Source organism: Lethenteron reissneri, chromosome 67 (assembly GCF_015708825.2).
Source record: "Lethenteron reissneri isolate LAM-NWPU_2019-01 chromosome 67, ASM1570882v1, whole genome shotgun sequence".
Lineage (NCBI taxonomy): Eukaryota > Metazoa > Chordata > Hyperoartia > Petromyzontiformes > Petromyzontidae > Lethenteron > Lethenteron reissneri.
Genome location: NC_083845.1, coordinates 1,887,671 through 1,901,705, shown reverse-complemented (window position 1 = coordinate 1,901,705; position 14,035 = coordinate 1,887,671). Strand labels below are relative to the sequence as shown.

Below are 14,035 nucleotides of genomic sequence, written 5' to 3'. Positions count from 1 at the left end.
ATGTAACCTAAGGTCTGTCGTTTCCCATCGTGGTTCCCGACCCAAGTGTAGGTGTTTCCCCGAGCGTACACACACTCCTATCCCGCGCTGCGGGGATACAAAGACGGCCGGGATCTCCCTTTCTCTCCGACCCTGGGTTTAACATTGTTTTTTTTATTATGTATTTATATTCGACCTGGTGGTGATTCATCCCGTTATCCTGGCTTTTCCATAAGTTTTACTTTGTCTTTTCATGCATATACTTATTACTATAATTTATTTCCGATATCTTAGGTTAAGGGGTAAGTTTCTTGATCCTAGGAATTCGTATTCCTTGGTGCCTGGATGGTTATATAAGCGGAATATAGTTTACGGTGAATAGCGTTAACATTGATGTTATGTGCGATATTATGTATTGTGATGTCTTTAACTTAACTTGTTTGTCAGGGCTTTACTGACACGAAGTTGCATTCATAGCCCGCAGTCTTTGCCCCACCCTATCTCTGCTCGCCGTTGTTGTTGCCTGCCGTTAATTCAAGGCCTCATTAATTTCCGTCACTCCTGAGTAGGTGAGGGCGGTTGAACCTTGGAGTCAGTTCTGGTTTTTGTCTGCCTGCTTCTTCTTGTGTCCCCTGACCCCGGGAGTTATTATTCTACTTTATGGCCTGTCGAAGCCCCACTCGCTGTTGCTGGGCTGGTGTTGTTCCCGGCTTTTTGCTTACGTTTGCAGTTCGCCGTGCTCTTGATTTCCTTCCCTCTTCAACCTTATATTGACTATTCGCTCCTGTCTGGGTGCGATTCAATTTTGACTTAGGAAGGTTCTGATTGTCATATGCTTCGGGTCGAATTGTATAGAAAGTATTGAAGTATGGAAATAACATTTCATATTGACTTAATAATGGTGATGGTTCAGTAGGCGTAACTTGTGGCCTGGTTTAATTGGAGTGGGTGTGAATATCAATAACTTTAGCCTACCCTGTTGTTAAATTCCGATTTTGACGTTACTTTAAAACCATGCAGGATAGTTGGGCTTTTTGCCTTAACTATGTCTGGCTGACACTCCCACTGTCTCTGCCCTTGCACGGGTGACATGTGCCCGTTCATCAGGCCTTATCTTTCCTTGAAGCAAGGTTGCAAATTCTGCCATCCTAGCCCTCCTCCAGTTCATTACTTAACAACACCTGGTGTTTTGCAGTTTGCTGCGCTTGGTGTGTTTCAATCATTAAAAAAAACAAGTAAAAAGATAATATATAAAAATTATCAAATATTATTAATCTCAATTATGGAAGAAGGGTTAGGATACAACAGCACCCACGCTTTGCCCCACCACACCGCGACTCGTCGATCGCCTCATTCGTAACTGCTGGGAGTACAGAGGCAGTTGAACTTAAGAAGTTGTCCCACTTCAACTGCCTAGGCTGTCTCTGATGTAGGTCTATCAACTTCAAATACAATGCATATATTATGAGAGCATGTTTTTTTTGCATGTTCACCACAAGTTATTGTGATAACTGCAGACTTGATTCCTTGCAAAGGGTTTCTATTTGGTGTTTGAACATCTTAACACCGGTTTTATTGCCAGAAAGGGATAAACATATTCTCATTTTTCATTATTTGATACTGGCAAAAAAAGGTCCCATAATACCAGTGACGAGTATTTGAACCAGTCCTGGACCTCCCCTAGATGTGCAAAAGTCGCCACTATGGAGACAAAGGCGGCCAGGCAATGGCAGTGGCCACTCACCCCCTCGGTACTCGCTAACAGCACTTGCCCCAACAGCCCGTTAATGATACGCAGCCCGTTACGGCCACGTGGCCCGTTCATGCTATCCAGCCTGTTAAGGGGACCGCTGTCTTTGTAAGTCTCCACATGGCACCTCTCCGTATTCTTCTTCTCGGGAACCTCCCAGCTGTTGCCAAAGGTGGCCGCGTCGGGAGCCTGGGAGTGATCGGGCATCGTGAAGTCGTCGCTCCGGTCACCGTTCCACAACCCGCACACGCCACACGTGCCGTTCCAGTACACGTCGTGGTTCAGCAGAGACACCACCACCCTGTCCCGGCCTGTGGTGGGGGGGAGACATGGGGAACATACAGCTTACAATCACAGCCTGCTGTGTCTGTATGGGAAATTATGGATACGTTTCAGGTTTAAGATTCTCAAGGGCAACTTCAGATTTGCATTACTGATGAAAAATATATTCACGCAAAAAATAGCGTCGCCGTCCAACGTGAAGTGACATCATATTTCATGGGCAAACTTTGTAAATTATGTCGTGTTTTTTGGTCAATATGAGCCAAGACATTTTTTCCAGATCATCGAAAATGTAATAGCTGGACTCGGGTTTTGTATTTTGGAAATACATATGAAAATCAGAAACTCCACCATAATAAAAAAAGGCGAATCTAAAGCTACCGAATTTCTGGGAGTCAACCACGCTACATCTTTCCATGTTAACCATTTTTACTCCCCCACATCAAATACAAAATAACTCGTTCCACACTGCCCTGTGCTGGATAATTGTTAAATGCACCGGTGGGCAAGCCCAGCACAGGGAGTCCTCACTTAATGTCGTTTAGCCACGTTCCTGAAAAATGTGACTTTAAGTGAAGCGACGTTAAGTGAACCTATTTTACCCATAAGAAATAATGTAAAGTCGCAGGTTACGTTCCTGCGGGCATTTTTTGTTACCAGACAAAAAAAACTATCATGAGTTGAAAAAATACAGGAACATAATATAAAAGAAATGCAAATACATTGCAAGAAATATAAAAAGTCATGAAAGAATATACATTTTAAGAATATAACACTTCCTATCAGATCCACCCATATCACTTGCTGGCCATTTTCCACGCACTGTTAAGAATAATTGCATCACAAAAGCACGACACTTATTTCACGTTGTCTGAATCTTGGTTTCGCGCGTGGAACAACTCTGGCGCAATGGAACGAAGACTGAGCTGGGACGCAAGCGATGCTGGGACGGCGCCACTTTGCCCCGCCACGCGTGACTCCTCTACCCCACAAAAGTAGTTCCTGTACACTGGCAGCGCCGACATAAACGGGAACCTCGCGACGTCAGGAGGGGAGTATCGGCGGTTCGCGCTCGAACAACATCACAACGCCTTGCCGGAACCCCACTGTGGGTCATGAATTGGATCGTCGTAAATCGGATCCCGGTTTTTTCACCGAAAGTAGAAACGGTAGAAAAGTCACTTTCCGATGTGTTTTTCGTTTTGCCAGCCGTATGTCACGCGGTTTAATTAGTCAACATCTGTGGGAATAACAAAAGCTCCATGCCAAGTCACACCAGGTTAGAACTCCCTGGAGTAGACATATGTGGTCCGAACCTCCTCACCATCGTATTCGACACTGAAGAAGGCGTCGGTGGTGAGGCGTGCGTAGCCCCCAGAGCTGGTGATGCGGAACCTCTCCCTGGGCTCGTAGTACGGCAGGTTGATGGCTTGCCCATCGAGCTGCGATGCACAAAGATAAAGATCGCCTTTATAGCCTGAACAGACTGTCGGGGCATGTAGCAGCGCTGATGAAGGCTACAGCGGCACATGAGGAGGTGGGTGGCCAGCACCACGCCTGCTTGGCTGCCTTTGTCTCCCAAGTGGCGATGTTTACATATCAATCCAGAAATTCATTTGAGGCTGAGTCGACCTAGGGGAAGCCCAGGACCAGTTCAGATAATCACTGTCAATGGTCTTGGTGGTTGCCATGAGCGGCAATCGAACTCGGGTCTCTACCAGGTTTGTAACGCAGCGCTGCGCTACCACTCCCCATACAGACAGAACAGACTTTTTTTCCCTTCTTTCGTATGGCTGCTGTAGATGCAGAGCAACAACTACAATTTCACATTCAGGTGACCAAGCCAGATAACCGAGTTAGGAGTAGTAGAGTGTATCGCTGTGATGTCTCCGTCGTATCTGTGCATCGGTCCTTACGTCTTCATTACGTTACACGGTCTGTTCTGAATGACCACAGCCGCGCACTACTGGACAGTTTTTTTATTTTCCATTTGTGCATCAGGTATCCACATCTGATATTGTCTGGGCGGACGCGCGTCCGCATATCTCACAGACCCACCGCGATCGCACCTCCCGCTCACTCTGTCGCATTCTCGCACACTCACCCGGACGGCGCCGCTCTTCAGGAAGGAGACGGTGTGGCCGTAGATCTCGGTGTGCACCTCGCGCGTCCACGCCACGTCCGCGCGGCCCCGGTGCTCGTTCCTGGCGAGCACTCGCCAGGCTGTCGGCTGCTGCTGCCAGCCCAGGCAGTTGGACGCCAACACGAAGGTGCGGGTGCCCATGTAGTCGAAGAGGCGCCCGTCAAACGAGCTGTAGTGGGGGTCGCCGACGGCGTAGCACTCGGCTGTGGGGGGGGGGGGGAGCGAAACCCGCGATGTTGAAAAGGTAAAGGAGGCGCAGCCCAGATATTTTCTTGCCCATACCGCCACTGGCAGAAAGGGGACCTCCACTATGGGGGAGCCCATCCTGAGGGTAATTAGGTCTACTCTTCAATGCTGGCCAGACGTATTGGAGGAGGTGAAAATTATCCACACTGTACCCTCGCCACACATGGTCTGCTGAATGACTAACTGTGGTTGGATGAAAACTGCACTGCAAGAGGTGAGAAAAGGTGGTAAAAGTTGTTCCGCACGTTTCGGACAGGGGCCAAACACAGGCTTATCTATCCTTCGTCGGGAGCTGAGACCCTTTAACTATGGTTTACCCGCTTATATGAGCACCTCCAATTAGAACGGTTGGCTACGTACGGCGTGAAAGAAGGTGCAACATAATATACATTACATTGTGGGGGGTTTTCAACTGCCATGCCAGGAGATCGAAGTGAGCTGGCGACCTCTCGATTGTGAGCTTACTGCACATCTGTGAAAATGAGCTTCGTAGCTCATATCATTCCTCCAGTCTAAATAAAGATTCTGATTCTGGATGTCCGGTGACTTCATGGCTCAGTGGGCAGCGCTGAACGGGCCACTACAACTCCTACTTTAGAAAGCCTTGTCCACTAAACCACCTGTTTCTTTGTTTAATAGTCAGTTTTCTACTTTTTTTCCTAGCTTCAGGTGCCCAGAAAGGGCCCTAGATTTTTAGATTTCCTTCCTTTATTTAGCCTCCCAGGGCAATTCACAGACCCCTCGAGGCCTAGGGCCTTTTGTGGGCAGCTCGAGCCTGATCCTGTGACTATGTTACGGGGACTTCTCCCCGTATCCTCGTGCTTCATGGCGGACAGGTCCCCAGGGGAAGTAATCCAAGGCTTCGTCCCCACCGGCCTCCCCGATCAAGGTGGGCTCAGAGACTCCGGTGTGGAGGAACGCGGGAGTTTCTACAAGCCCTCCTGGAAAAGACGGAGGAGAATACAGCCCTTCTCTGGGTTCTCAACGAGAAGCTAAGTGAGGTCTGGGAGAGGGTGGAGAGGCAGGAGGCCGCCGTGATGAACCATAAAAAAAAAACACTGGAGGAGCAGAGTGAGACGGGCAGGACCCACAAATCCACGCTGATGGAAGCTTGAGGATGCTTAACAACAAGGCTGGACGCGAAGTGGCGTGAGTGCCAACTTAAAGCCTACGGCAGAGGTCGCAAACGGGTTTTGATTCCTTACCCGTACCCGTACCCAGCCGCACCAGGGTCGCAAACGGGTACGGGTATCGGGTACCTGATTGCGACCTCTGGGATAAAGCCATATTGCAGGTGCGGGTGGGTTGATTCTAGGAACTTGAATTGTGAAAAGAGACAAGACGTTGGGAAATGAGTGAAAAACGGTTACTCACCAGTGACTCACGGTCTACCCGTAACCGGCCGCCCCAGGTCGCAAATGGGTACCCGTACCCGGCCGGGTACGGGTAGCCGGGTATCGGGTAGGGTACGGGTATCGGGTACCCAGTTGCGACCTCTGGCCTACGGCCTCCCCGAGGGAGTCAAGGTGCTCTCTCGCCTCCATTCAGCAGCACCTGCCCAAAGCTCGAAGAAGTTTGGAATCTCCTGACACACAGCCTGTGAAGTCGGAGGGGATAGTACAGGAATGCCGGGTGGGAGGGACCTGATGGAGTCAAATAACGTGAGACCTCGTCCCCTGCTGATCCTGTTTGCGATCTGCCATGGCGCCTCTGAAGCTTTGAAGGCAACTTGGGCCGCAATAGGCATGGGCACCCTTCTGCAGGGCCAACCGTGTTTTTATCACTCCGGCGGATGCCAAGAAGAGGAATCGTCCCCTGCCCTTGCACAGGGACTTGGTGGGGAGAGCCGGGATATGCTCCCAGTTACTTTACCCGGCAAAGCTACGAATCCAAGTTGGGGAAAGAAGGCTGTATTTTCTGACGGTGGATGAAGCAATGGGGTTTAAAGAAGTGCAGCAGATTCTGCAAGGCGTGAATGGGATTGGAGGCCGATCCTGAGTTGGAGTGTTTAAGACAAGGACCTTTTGGCCTTCAGCGGCGCGAGACAACCCGGGGCCACAACACTGCAGCATCGTGCAGTCTTCGGATGGTGGCGTGTAATGGGAGGCATCCATTCAGTCCTCCAGCCTCTCTCTCTCCCCCGCTCACAGTCTCGGTCGGGTCTGGCGCTTTGGCTTCTTCCCCCTTCGGCTTCTCCCTCTCCTCTCTCTAGGCCGTCTCCCCTTCTCTCTCCTGTCTGTTAAACTCTGGTTGCAAGTGGTTGTTTTGTTGTGTTGAATGGTATACTTTCTCTTGTTGCGGGTCGCGTTTGGTAATAGGGTCTGGCATTGAGCACTGCACTTTGGTGTCATCGGGAGTCCATGGTTGACTACGTCTGGGCTCGGTTTTGAGCGCAGTGGCATCTATTTTCGTGTTCCCCTACTAAGTTTTGTGAAGTGTTTTTTCCACATTTTTCCCGCACGCGACAGCTGTTGTGTCCCAATCGGGAGAGCTCGGATACTTCCCTCTGGCCCAGCTCTGTTCCCGGCAGTAATGCCTGGTGCGATGGACCCGAGTACCCCCTCACTTTCCATATCTGCGACACCCCCCCCCCTCGCCCCAGCATCATCTCTTTAAATGTTAATGGCCTGAATCACCCACATTAAGAAACAGTCCACCCTTCTTAAATGGTGGGTTTTTTCACTTTCTCAACCAGGGTAGGGCAAGTATACCATGCCGTTTCTACTTCGGGTAGCAGGGTTATGACTATCCCGGTCAATATTAGTTTTTGTATCTATGGTGACCTTTTTGCAAGTATCAAGAATAATGAAAAATAAGAATAGGCCCTTACTCTGTATGGCAATAAAACAGCTGTTAAGATGTTCAAACACCAATAGCATGTTTGTTTGCATGTTTGTGTGTGTGCTTAATGCAGACTTAATGCCTTGCAAAAGGTGTATATTTGATGTTTGAACATTTTTTTATTGTATTTCAGTAGACATGCTTATGCTGGACCCCAGGATAAATATATTCTCGCAGGTAAGGTGCACGGCATACAATAAAACGTTTCTGAACGTTTATAACCCACCTACCATCAATTCCAAACTTATTTCAGCAATTGTGGCTCTGATCGGAAAAAGAACAGGGGAGATAGCCATGGGAGGGGACTGAAACTTGGCCCAGTCAATCATTGTGACGTCACGTTTACTTGCGAAGTGATCCGCGGCCATTTTATTCATCGATCGAACGATCGACCGATTCACCACCACGCCAGTGCCGCGCCGTCACTCGAGTGATTGATGCTGCTCACCGTAGACCTTCTTGCGCAGCGTGAACACCCAGTCCTTGCGGCTGCGCGCGTTGCTCTTGGTGACGACGGAGCCGTTGACGACCATCATGGCGGCGCCCTCGTCCACGGTGACGTAGAGCGGGACGCCGCCGCCGAACACGGACGACGGCGTGGTGAAGCGGACCGCCGTGCCGTTGGGCAGCAGCGTGACCGTGGTGCCGTCCACGCGGTACACCTCACGGCCGCTGCGCAGCTCCCAGAAGCGGAAGTACCTCGACACGGTGGGCAGGACGATCTGCGGGGGGTGGAGTAGGGAGCGCGGCAGAGCGAGCAAGGTGTGTATGTAGGGCGCTCGCTTAGACGGTGGCTAAGAGATGTTAACTACCTCGCCTGGTATGCAGGAGGTCGTGGGTTCGATCCCGACCCCGACGTCTGTATATTTGGAGTTTGCATGTTTCTCCCCGTGGTCGCGTGGATTTTCCTCCGGGTCCTCTGGTTTTTTCCTTAACTTTTCTAACCAACATCACACGTTTCGAGTATTTGGCTGCCATACATTTCCACGTAATAAGCCACTTCGTTGAGATATCATTTGTGGCAAGGATACTATTTTAAAAGAGCGAAATAGCTCAGTGAGCCCAACCTGGTAGCGTGCATGAAACTGAATCACTTATGTGTGGACGTCTGTGCAAACGTTGACGAGCAGCTGTAGAGATGGACTCGACTTGTAAACATCGATCTGCACTGCGATTTTTTTAGCGACGTGGTTAATCAGCACGTGCTGCACATTGGCCAACTGTGATTGCATGTTACGATCCTGAATTATACGCTGGTCCATTTTCCTTGTTCCGCAACTACTCGCCCAGATGTGGACAAAGCAGCTGTTGGTGATGAAGCAGAGTTGGGTTATATTAAGTAAAGCGGATGTGACGCCTTGTGTGAATGTTGCTTTACACAATCCGATTTTAATTTTGTTAGATTAATTTGTGTGATTCCGAAAGTGATTTGGTTGCGAACTGACCCGATATCAAGGACAATTACATTTCACCCATTCTAATGCCGCAGTCGAGACAAGGGGACTGCAAGTGTCAGCTGTCTGTATGAAGTATAATGAGAATGCAGCACTGGTCAGAAAATTAGACACCCATAGACTCATCACACAGAGACCCAAAAACTCATCACACAAACCCCCAAAGACATACACAGAGACCCATGGATAGCAACGGTCTCCTGTTATCTTACGTTTCGCTCCGTGTGCTGGGAGCTTCTTCAGGAACTGAACAGGAACTAAAGAAGCTCTCGGCACACGGCTCGAAACGTTGTAAAAACACGCGGTACACCCTGAGATATCGGAGAACTGTGTGGCACAACCGCGAAAACCTGTGCAGTTGTAGCGTCGTTCAATGTTCGTGAGAAACGATTTAACGTTCAGCAACATCGTCGGACCTTTCCTCACCTCGTCGCTGAAGGTGATCGTCCACTCGATGGGGAAGTCGTTGGTGGTGATGCTGTCGTAGGAGAACGCGATGGGTCCGCCGGTGCCTAGAGTGGAGACGCGGCAAGACACACGACACACTCGGACATGTCTCCTGAGGCAGTGAAATTTTCATTTACACATTATCAGCCCGGGGCAAGTAAGTAAGCACCTTTATTCACGTGAAAATCCAATAACTTAATGCACAGTATTGGACGGTTCTCTCCTGCATTATCTGCTGAACTGGTTAAATGTCTGTAAATAGTCTAAAACACTATGCAGCGGTTGTGAATTCTAGGCCCATGGACCGCTGAGTAGGTGAGTGGGTGGATGAATAGATGAGTGGGTGTGTGAGTAGGTGAGCGAGTGGGTGGGTGACTTCCACGCCAATGGACCACTGAGTAGGTGAGTGGGTGGGTGAGTAGGTGATTGGCTGTGTCGAGTGGTGGTGGCGGGTTTAACTACACATTTATATTTACGCTATTCAACCCAAAAAATATCTTATAATATTGGACGCGAATGCCAAATTACCACATGCCAGTTTTCTATTGTTGGGGCAGGGGTAAGGTAACATCAGTCTTTCATACACATGGCAGTGTCCTCTCACCGTACTATCGGATAAATCTGCAGAGAGAGTCATCGACGAGTGGTGATCGTTTTTAAGCCACTACATCTTATGAGCAAATACAAGAACGACAACAACAATAGGACGACTTCTGCAATTGTTCAGGGTTCGAGAGACCTGGACGACTGCTTTTTTTGGCAGTGCATCGTTGACACACGTAGTCACCTGAGGGCAGGAAATCCCCTAAACAACAACAACAATGCCAAGCGTGACTCCAATGAAGTCAATGAAGCCCCGTCCATTACCTCCCATCAAGCGGCACACGTGAGAACAGAAGTGAGACTTGTTCCCAAACCCCCCTATTTATATGCTAGCAATGGCTCGACCAATCAGAGAGTTAATCAATCTGAAGGCGACAGAGGTGACGCCTCTTTCCGCGATTTTCTACCTTACCCGTCGAGTTCAGAATCAGAATCGATATTTTATCCTGCAGGAATCCGATGAGCTATGAAGCTCTTCACAGATGTCCAGTAGGGGGCGGGTCAGCGAGTTACAAAAACGACAACAACACACACTTGGTGGAGTAATCGATCATTGGTGGATCAATCGATTGGTTAAACTAATTTCCGGGTCCCAGCTGTGATGAGGATGAACGTGCGTGTGGGCGTTGAGCGATGCGATTGGCTCACCTTCGACGACGACATTGACGCAGCGCAGCTCCGTCTCCTGGCTGCTCACACACGGCACACATTGGGTGAGTAAACGCGCGTGGGTGAGCTAACGCGCGGGTGAGCTAACGTGCGGGTGAGCTAATGTGCAGGTGAGCTAACATGTGTGTGAGCTAACGTGTGTGTGAGCTAACGTGAGGGTGAGCTAACGTGCGGGTGAGCTAACGTGCGGGTGAGCTAACGCGCGGGTGAGCTAACGTGCGGGTGAGCTAACGCGCGGGTGAGCTAACGCGCGGGTGAGCTAACGCGCGGGTGAGCTAACGTGCGGGTGAGCTAACGCGCGGGTGAGCTAACGTGCGGGTGAGCTAACGCGCGGGTGAGCTAACGTGCGGGTGAGCTAACGCGCGGGTGAGCTAACGTGCGGGTGAGCTAACGCGCGGGTGAGCTAACGTGCGGGTGAGCTAACGCGCGGGTGAGCTAACACGCGGGTGAGCTAACGCGCGGGTGAGCTAACGTGCGGGTGAACTAACGCGCGGGTGAGCTAACGCGTTACAACGCGGAACGCGCACACCGTTATAACGCGGTTTACGAGTTGTCAATCACGAACTACTTTCTTGAGCGGCGACATACACTCCGTTATTTGTCCTGCCGTCTCACGGCGTGCGCATAGAAGTAGTTTTCGCCGAACGCGTTTTTCGCTTTAACGCAGCACGACTCTTTAGGAACACATCCAGCGCGCTAAACGAGGACTTGCTGTGCAAGGACCAATGGGGAAGGAATCATAACCCGAACAGCAAACAGCTCCAATCTTATACTAAACACAGATCTGTTGCGATTTGCATCGCATCTCATCTCGTCTATCCTAACAACCGGCTGCAATATAACCCAAGGGGTCCCCCAAGTGGTAGCGTGAGGTGTACACAGCGCCTCTCTTATCAGTGGGACATTAGCCTGCGAGCAGGGGTGTGATGTTCCTTCCTGCGTGGTTTTTTTGTCCTCCCAACCAAAGAGATTTGCGAGCAAGTCATCATCTTGGGGCCACGAGGTCGGCGCTCTTGGCCCTCTTTTTGTCGCACAATGCCACGGGGTCTGCAACGTCCCACGTGTGAAGCAGACAAGTGCGCACCATTGGTCGATGCACTTGCAAGTAATTCACTCTCATCTCGTTGCTCCTTTCGACAGTGCCACTTATGCTACCGGACTCGCTATTGGCCTGGAATGGCTACTGACGCGTTGCTGTCGGACGCGTAGAAGCAGATCTGGTGGCTCTGCACGTCCGCCCGGCCAGGGGTCCAGCTCAGCGCCGTGTGGAAGAGCTTCGGGTCTCCGGCATCAGCCTTGACGGCACCCTTCTGCACCCCGATGGGCGCGATGGTTCCCAGGCGCACGATCGTCACGCTGTGCAGAGACACACAGCAACAGCAGCAGGTCGAGGTCATGAGGTCGAGGTCAAAGGGGATGTTTTCTGGAACGATGTTTTCTGGCTCATCACGCGTGGGAGAGGATGCTGGCATGCCTCTCTGTGCGAGTAGCTTTATGGTCAAAATGCAAAATCTTTTACCTTGAATTTTGCTTCTTATTTATTACAGTTAATTTATCGTGTTTGTACAGAGACTCCCCTACTTACGAACGAGTTAGGTTCCAGAGGTTTGTTCGTAAGTCGATTTGTTCAAAAGCTCAACTTTGCTGCTGTCTATTCCAAACATGGTATACGGCATGTACACTAAACACTGGAAATTGATTTAAAAGTTGTATAATCTCCTGTGGATGTAGATGCGACTGGTTCTTCGTGTAGATGCCGCCACCGCCATCTATTGCGTGGCGGTTCAACTTACGACTCTCGGTCCAAATAGGGAAGTGGATATATGGGCAGGTTTGTTCGTATTTATCAAAGTTGTAAGTCGAATGTTTGTAAGTAGAAGAGTCCTTATATTTAATTGTTTTAGCTGTGATTAAAAATTTTCCCTTTTTGTGGAAAGTTTCTTACAGTTTAAAAAGCCGTTTAACCTTTCAATATTTTTCTTATTTTGCATATGTAAATGTTTGCCTATTATATAATCTTGATTTGAAGCTTTCGTGACTGCAGGAAGCCATACTCTTTGGTTCTTTCGGTAAAGTCACGTTGGTAGAAACATAATAATAGATCACGACGTTCCAATCGCCACACAAGCAACCGTCTTCAGGTGAGAGAGAGACAGGCTACTAAAACAAGTCCTAAAATATAAAGGTGAGTGACTCGATAAGGTGAACCTTCTTGTCTCGCAGTCTGTTAAAAGATCTAACAGTTGTGTGAAAACCCTCCACGTAGAAGAGGAGGGTCTGGATTCCTGCAGTCACGAAAGCTTCAAATCAAGATTGAACCGTCTCTAGTTCTGTTTTGTTAATGTGTCACGTGCAAAAACTCCAACGGAAGATGGCCCCTTGCTTGCCCTCATAGGACATTGCAAGGATCAGGCCTGACAACGGGTCCCTGGTCTAGACGGCTAGTAGAGGTTTTGTCCCAAAGCTTGGCTCCTGGATGTTCCAGCCAAACAATTGTGAAACATGCAGGACGCAAGAGGCTTTGGGACTGATCTTCCACGTTACCGGTACGGGACAGACTCAGTGACTTAAGCCCCACTCACCCTGCTGCCGCGTCGCTGGGCAGGGAAATGTCGACCTCCAGCTTAAATAGGACGCCCTGCGTAGCTTGGAACGCTTTTCCGTTCAGAGGCGTCACTCCCGTGAAAAATGGACCCGAGCAAGAACTTCCAGTCTCGACTGGCAGAGAAAAACAAGACGACCACAAAACACAGACGTGCGAAGGTGTTCATGGTGATTCAGTGCTTTGCGGCTCCCTGGCCTGGTTTTTCTGGTTACCCGTGATGTCCGATGTTTTTTTTCTTTCTTTTTTCCACGTGCTGAAGAAGCTTCCAGCACGTAGAGCAAAACATTGGACATCACGCTAAACGACCCGTGACCTTTGACATCGGAAACTTTTACGAGCTTTTATGAGCTTTTAGAAATGTACATTCATATTAAAGAAGGACACCAGCTCGTACGTCGCCCAGATCAACAAGGTCTGCGTCTCCAATCGAGCAGCAGCTACGACGCCATCAGAAAGCAAATGAATCAAAATTCCTAACAGCAACATAACGTGGGAAACATTAGGATCATACGGAGTAGGGAAAAGACTGACGCAGATTCTGCAGGATATAGGTGAAAGGTCAAAGTCAGCAGTACAAGTTTGGACAGGAAACAGGAGAATGGTTCCCAACAACAATAGAAATGAGATCGGGAGATCCACTATCACCAAACAACTTCATCACATACTTGGAAAGAGGGATGGATGCCATTCAAGACAAAGGCACAGGGATATTTGTGCAAGGATAAACAATAAACAACCTGAGATTTGTGGACGACGTAGATCTGATGGAAGAAAGCTTCATAGCACTGCAGGAAAGAGTTTGTACGCTGAATAAGTCAGGAAAGGATGCAGGGCTGAGGATTAATGTGGACAATGGTACTCGGAAGGGAGGACATTGAGAAAAAAGAGTTAGAATAGAAAGCAGCATGATTGTGAATTTAAAGGAATTTGTATACTTGGGAAGTCTACTAACATAGAACGATGACTGCACGAAAAACATCAGAGCAAAGATCTCAAAGGCAAAAGGAGTCATGGCA

General features: G+C 49.3%; 1 protein-coding gene across 1 annotated transcript in view; it reads right to left on the bottom strand.

Moving 5' to 3' along the window:
- The window catches only part of LOC133360061 (IgGFc-binding protein-like), an 81,546-nt gene that overhangs the window by 43,975 nt on the left and 23,536 nt on the right, over nt 1–14,035 (bottom strand). Inside the window, exons 7-14 of the mRNA XM_061578645.1 lie at nt 12,997–13,132; nt 11,603–11,770; nt 10,394–10,434; nt 9,122–9,207; nt 7,690–7,963; nt 4,116–4,357; nt 3,336–3,453; nt 1,857–2,040 (exon numbers count right to left, since the gene is read on the bottom strand). Of these exons, the coding sequence (XP_061434629.1) occupies nt 1,857–2,040; nt 3,336–3,453; nt 4,116–4,357; nt 7,690–7,963; nt 9,122–9,207; nt 10,394–10,434; nt 11,603–11,770; nt 12,997–13,132 (1,249 nt within the window). The remainder of the gene's footprint in view (nt 1–1,856; nt 2,041–3,335; nt 3,454–4,115; nt 4,358–7,689; nt 7,964–9,121; nt 9,208–10,393; nt 10,435–11,602; nt 11,771–12,996; nt 13,133–14,035) is intronic.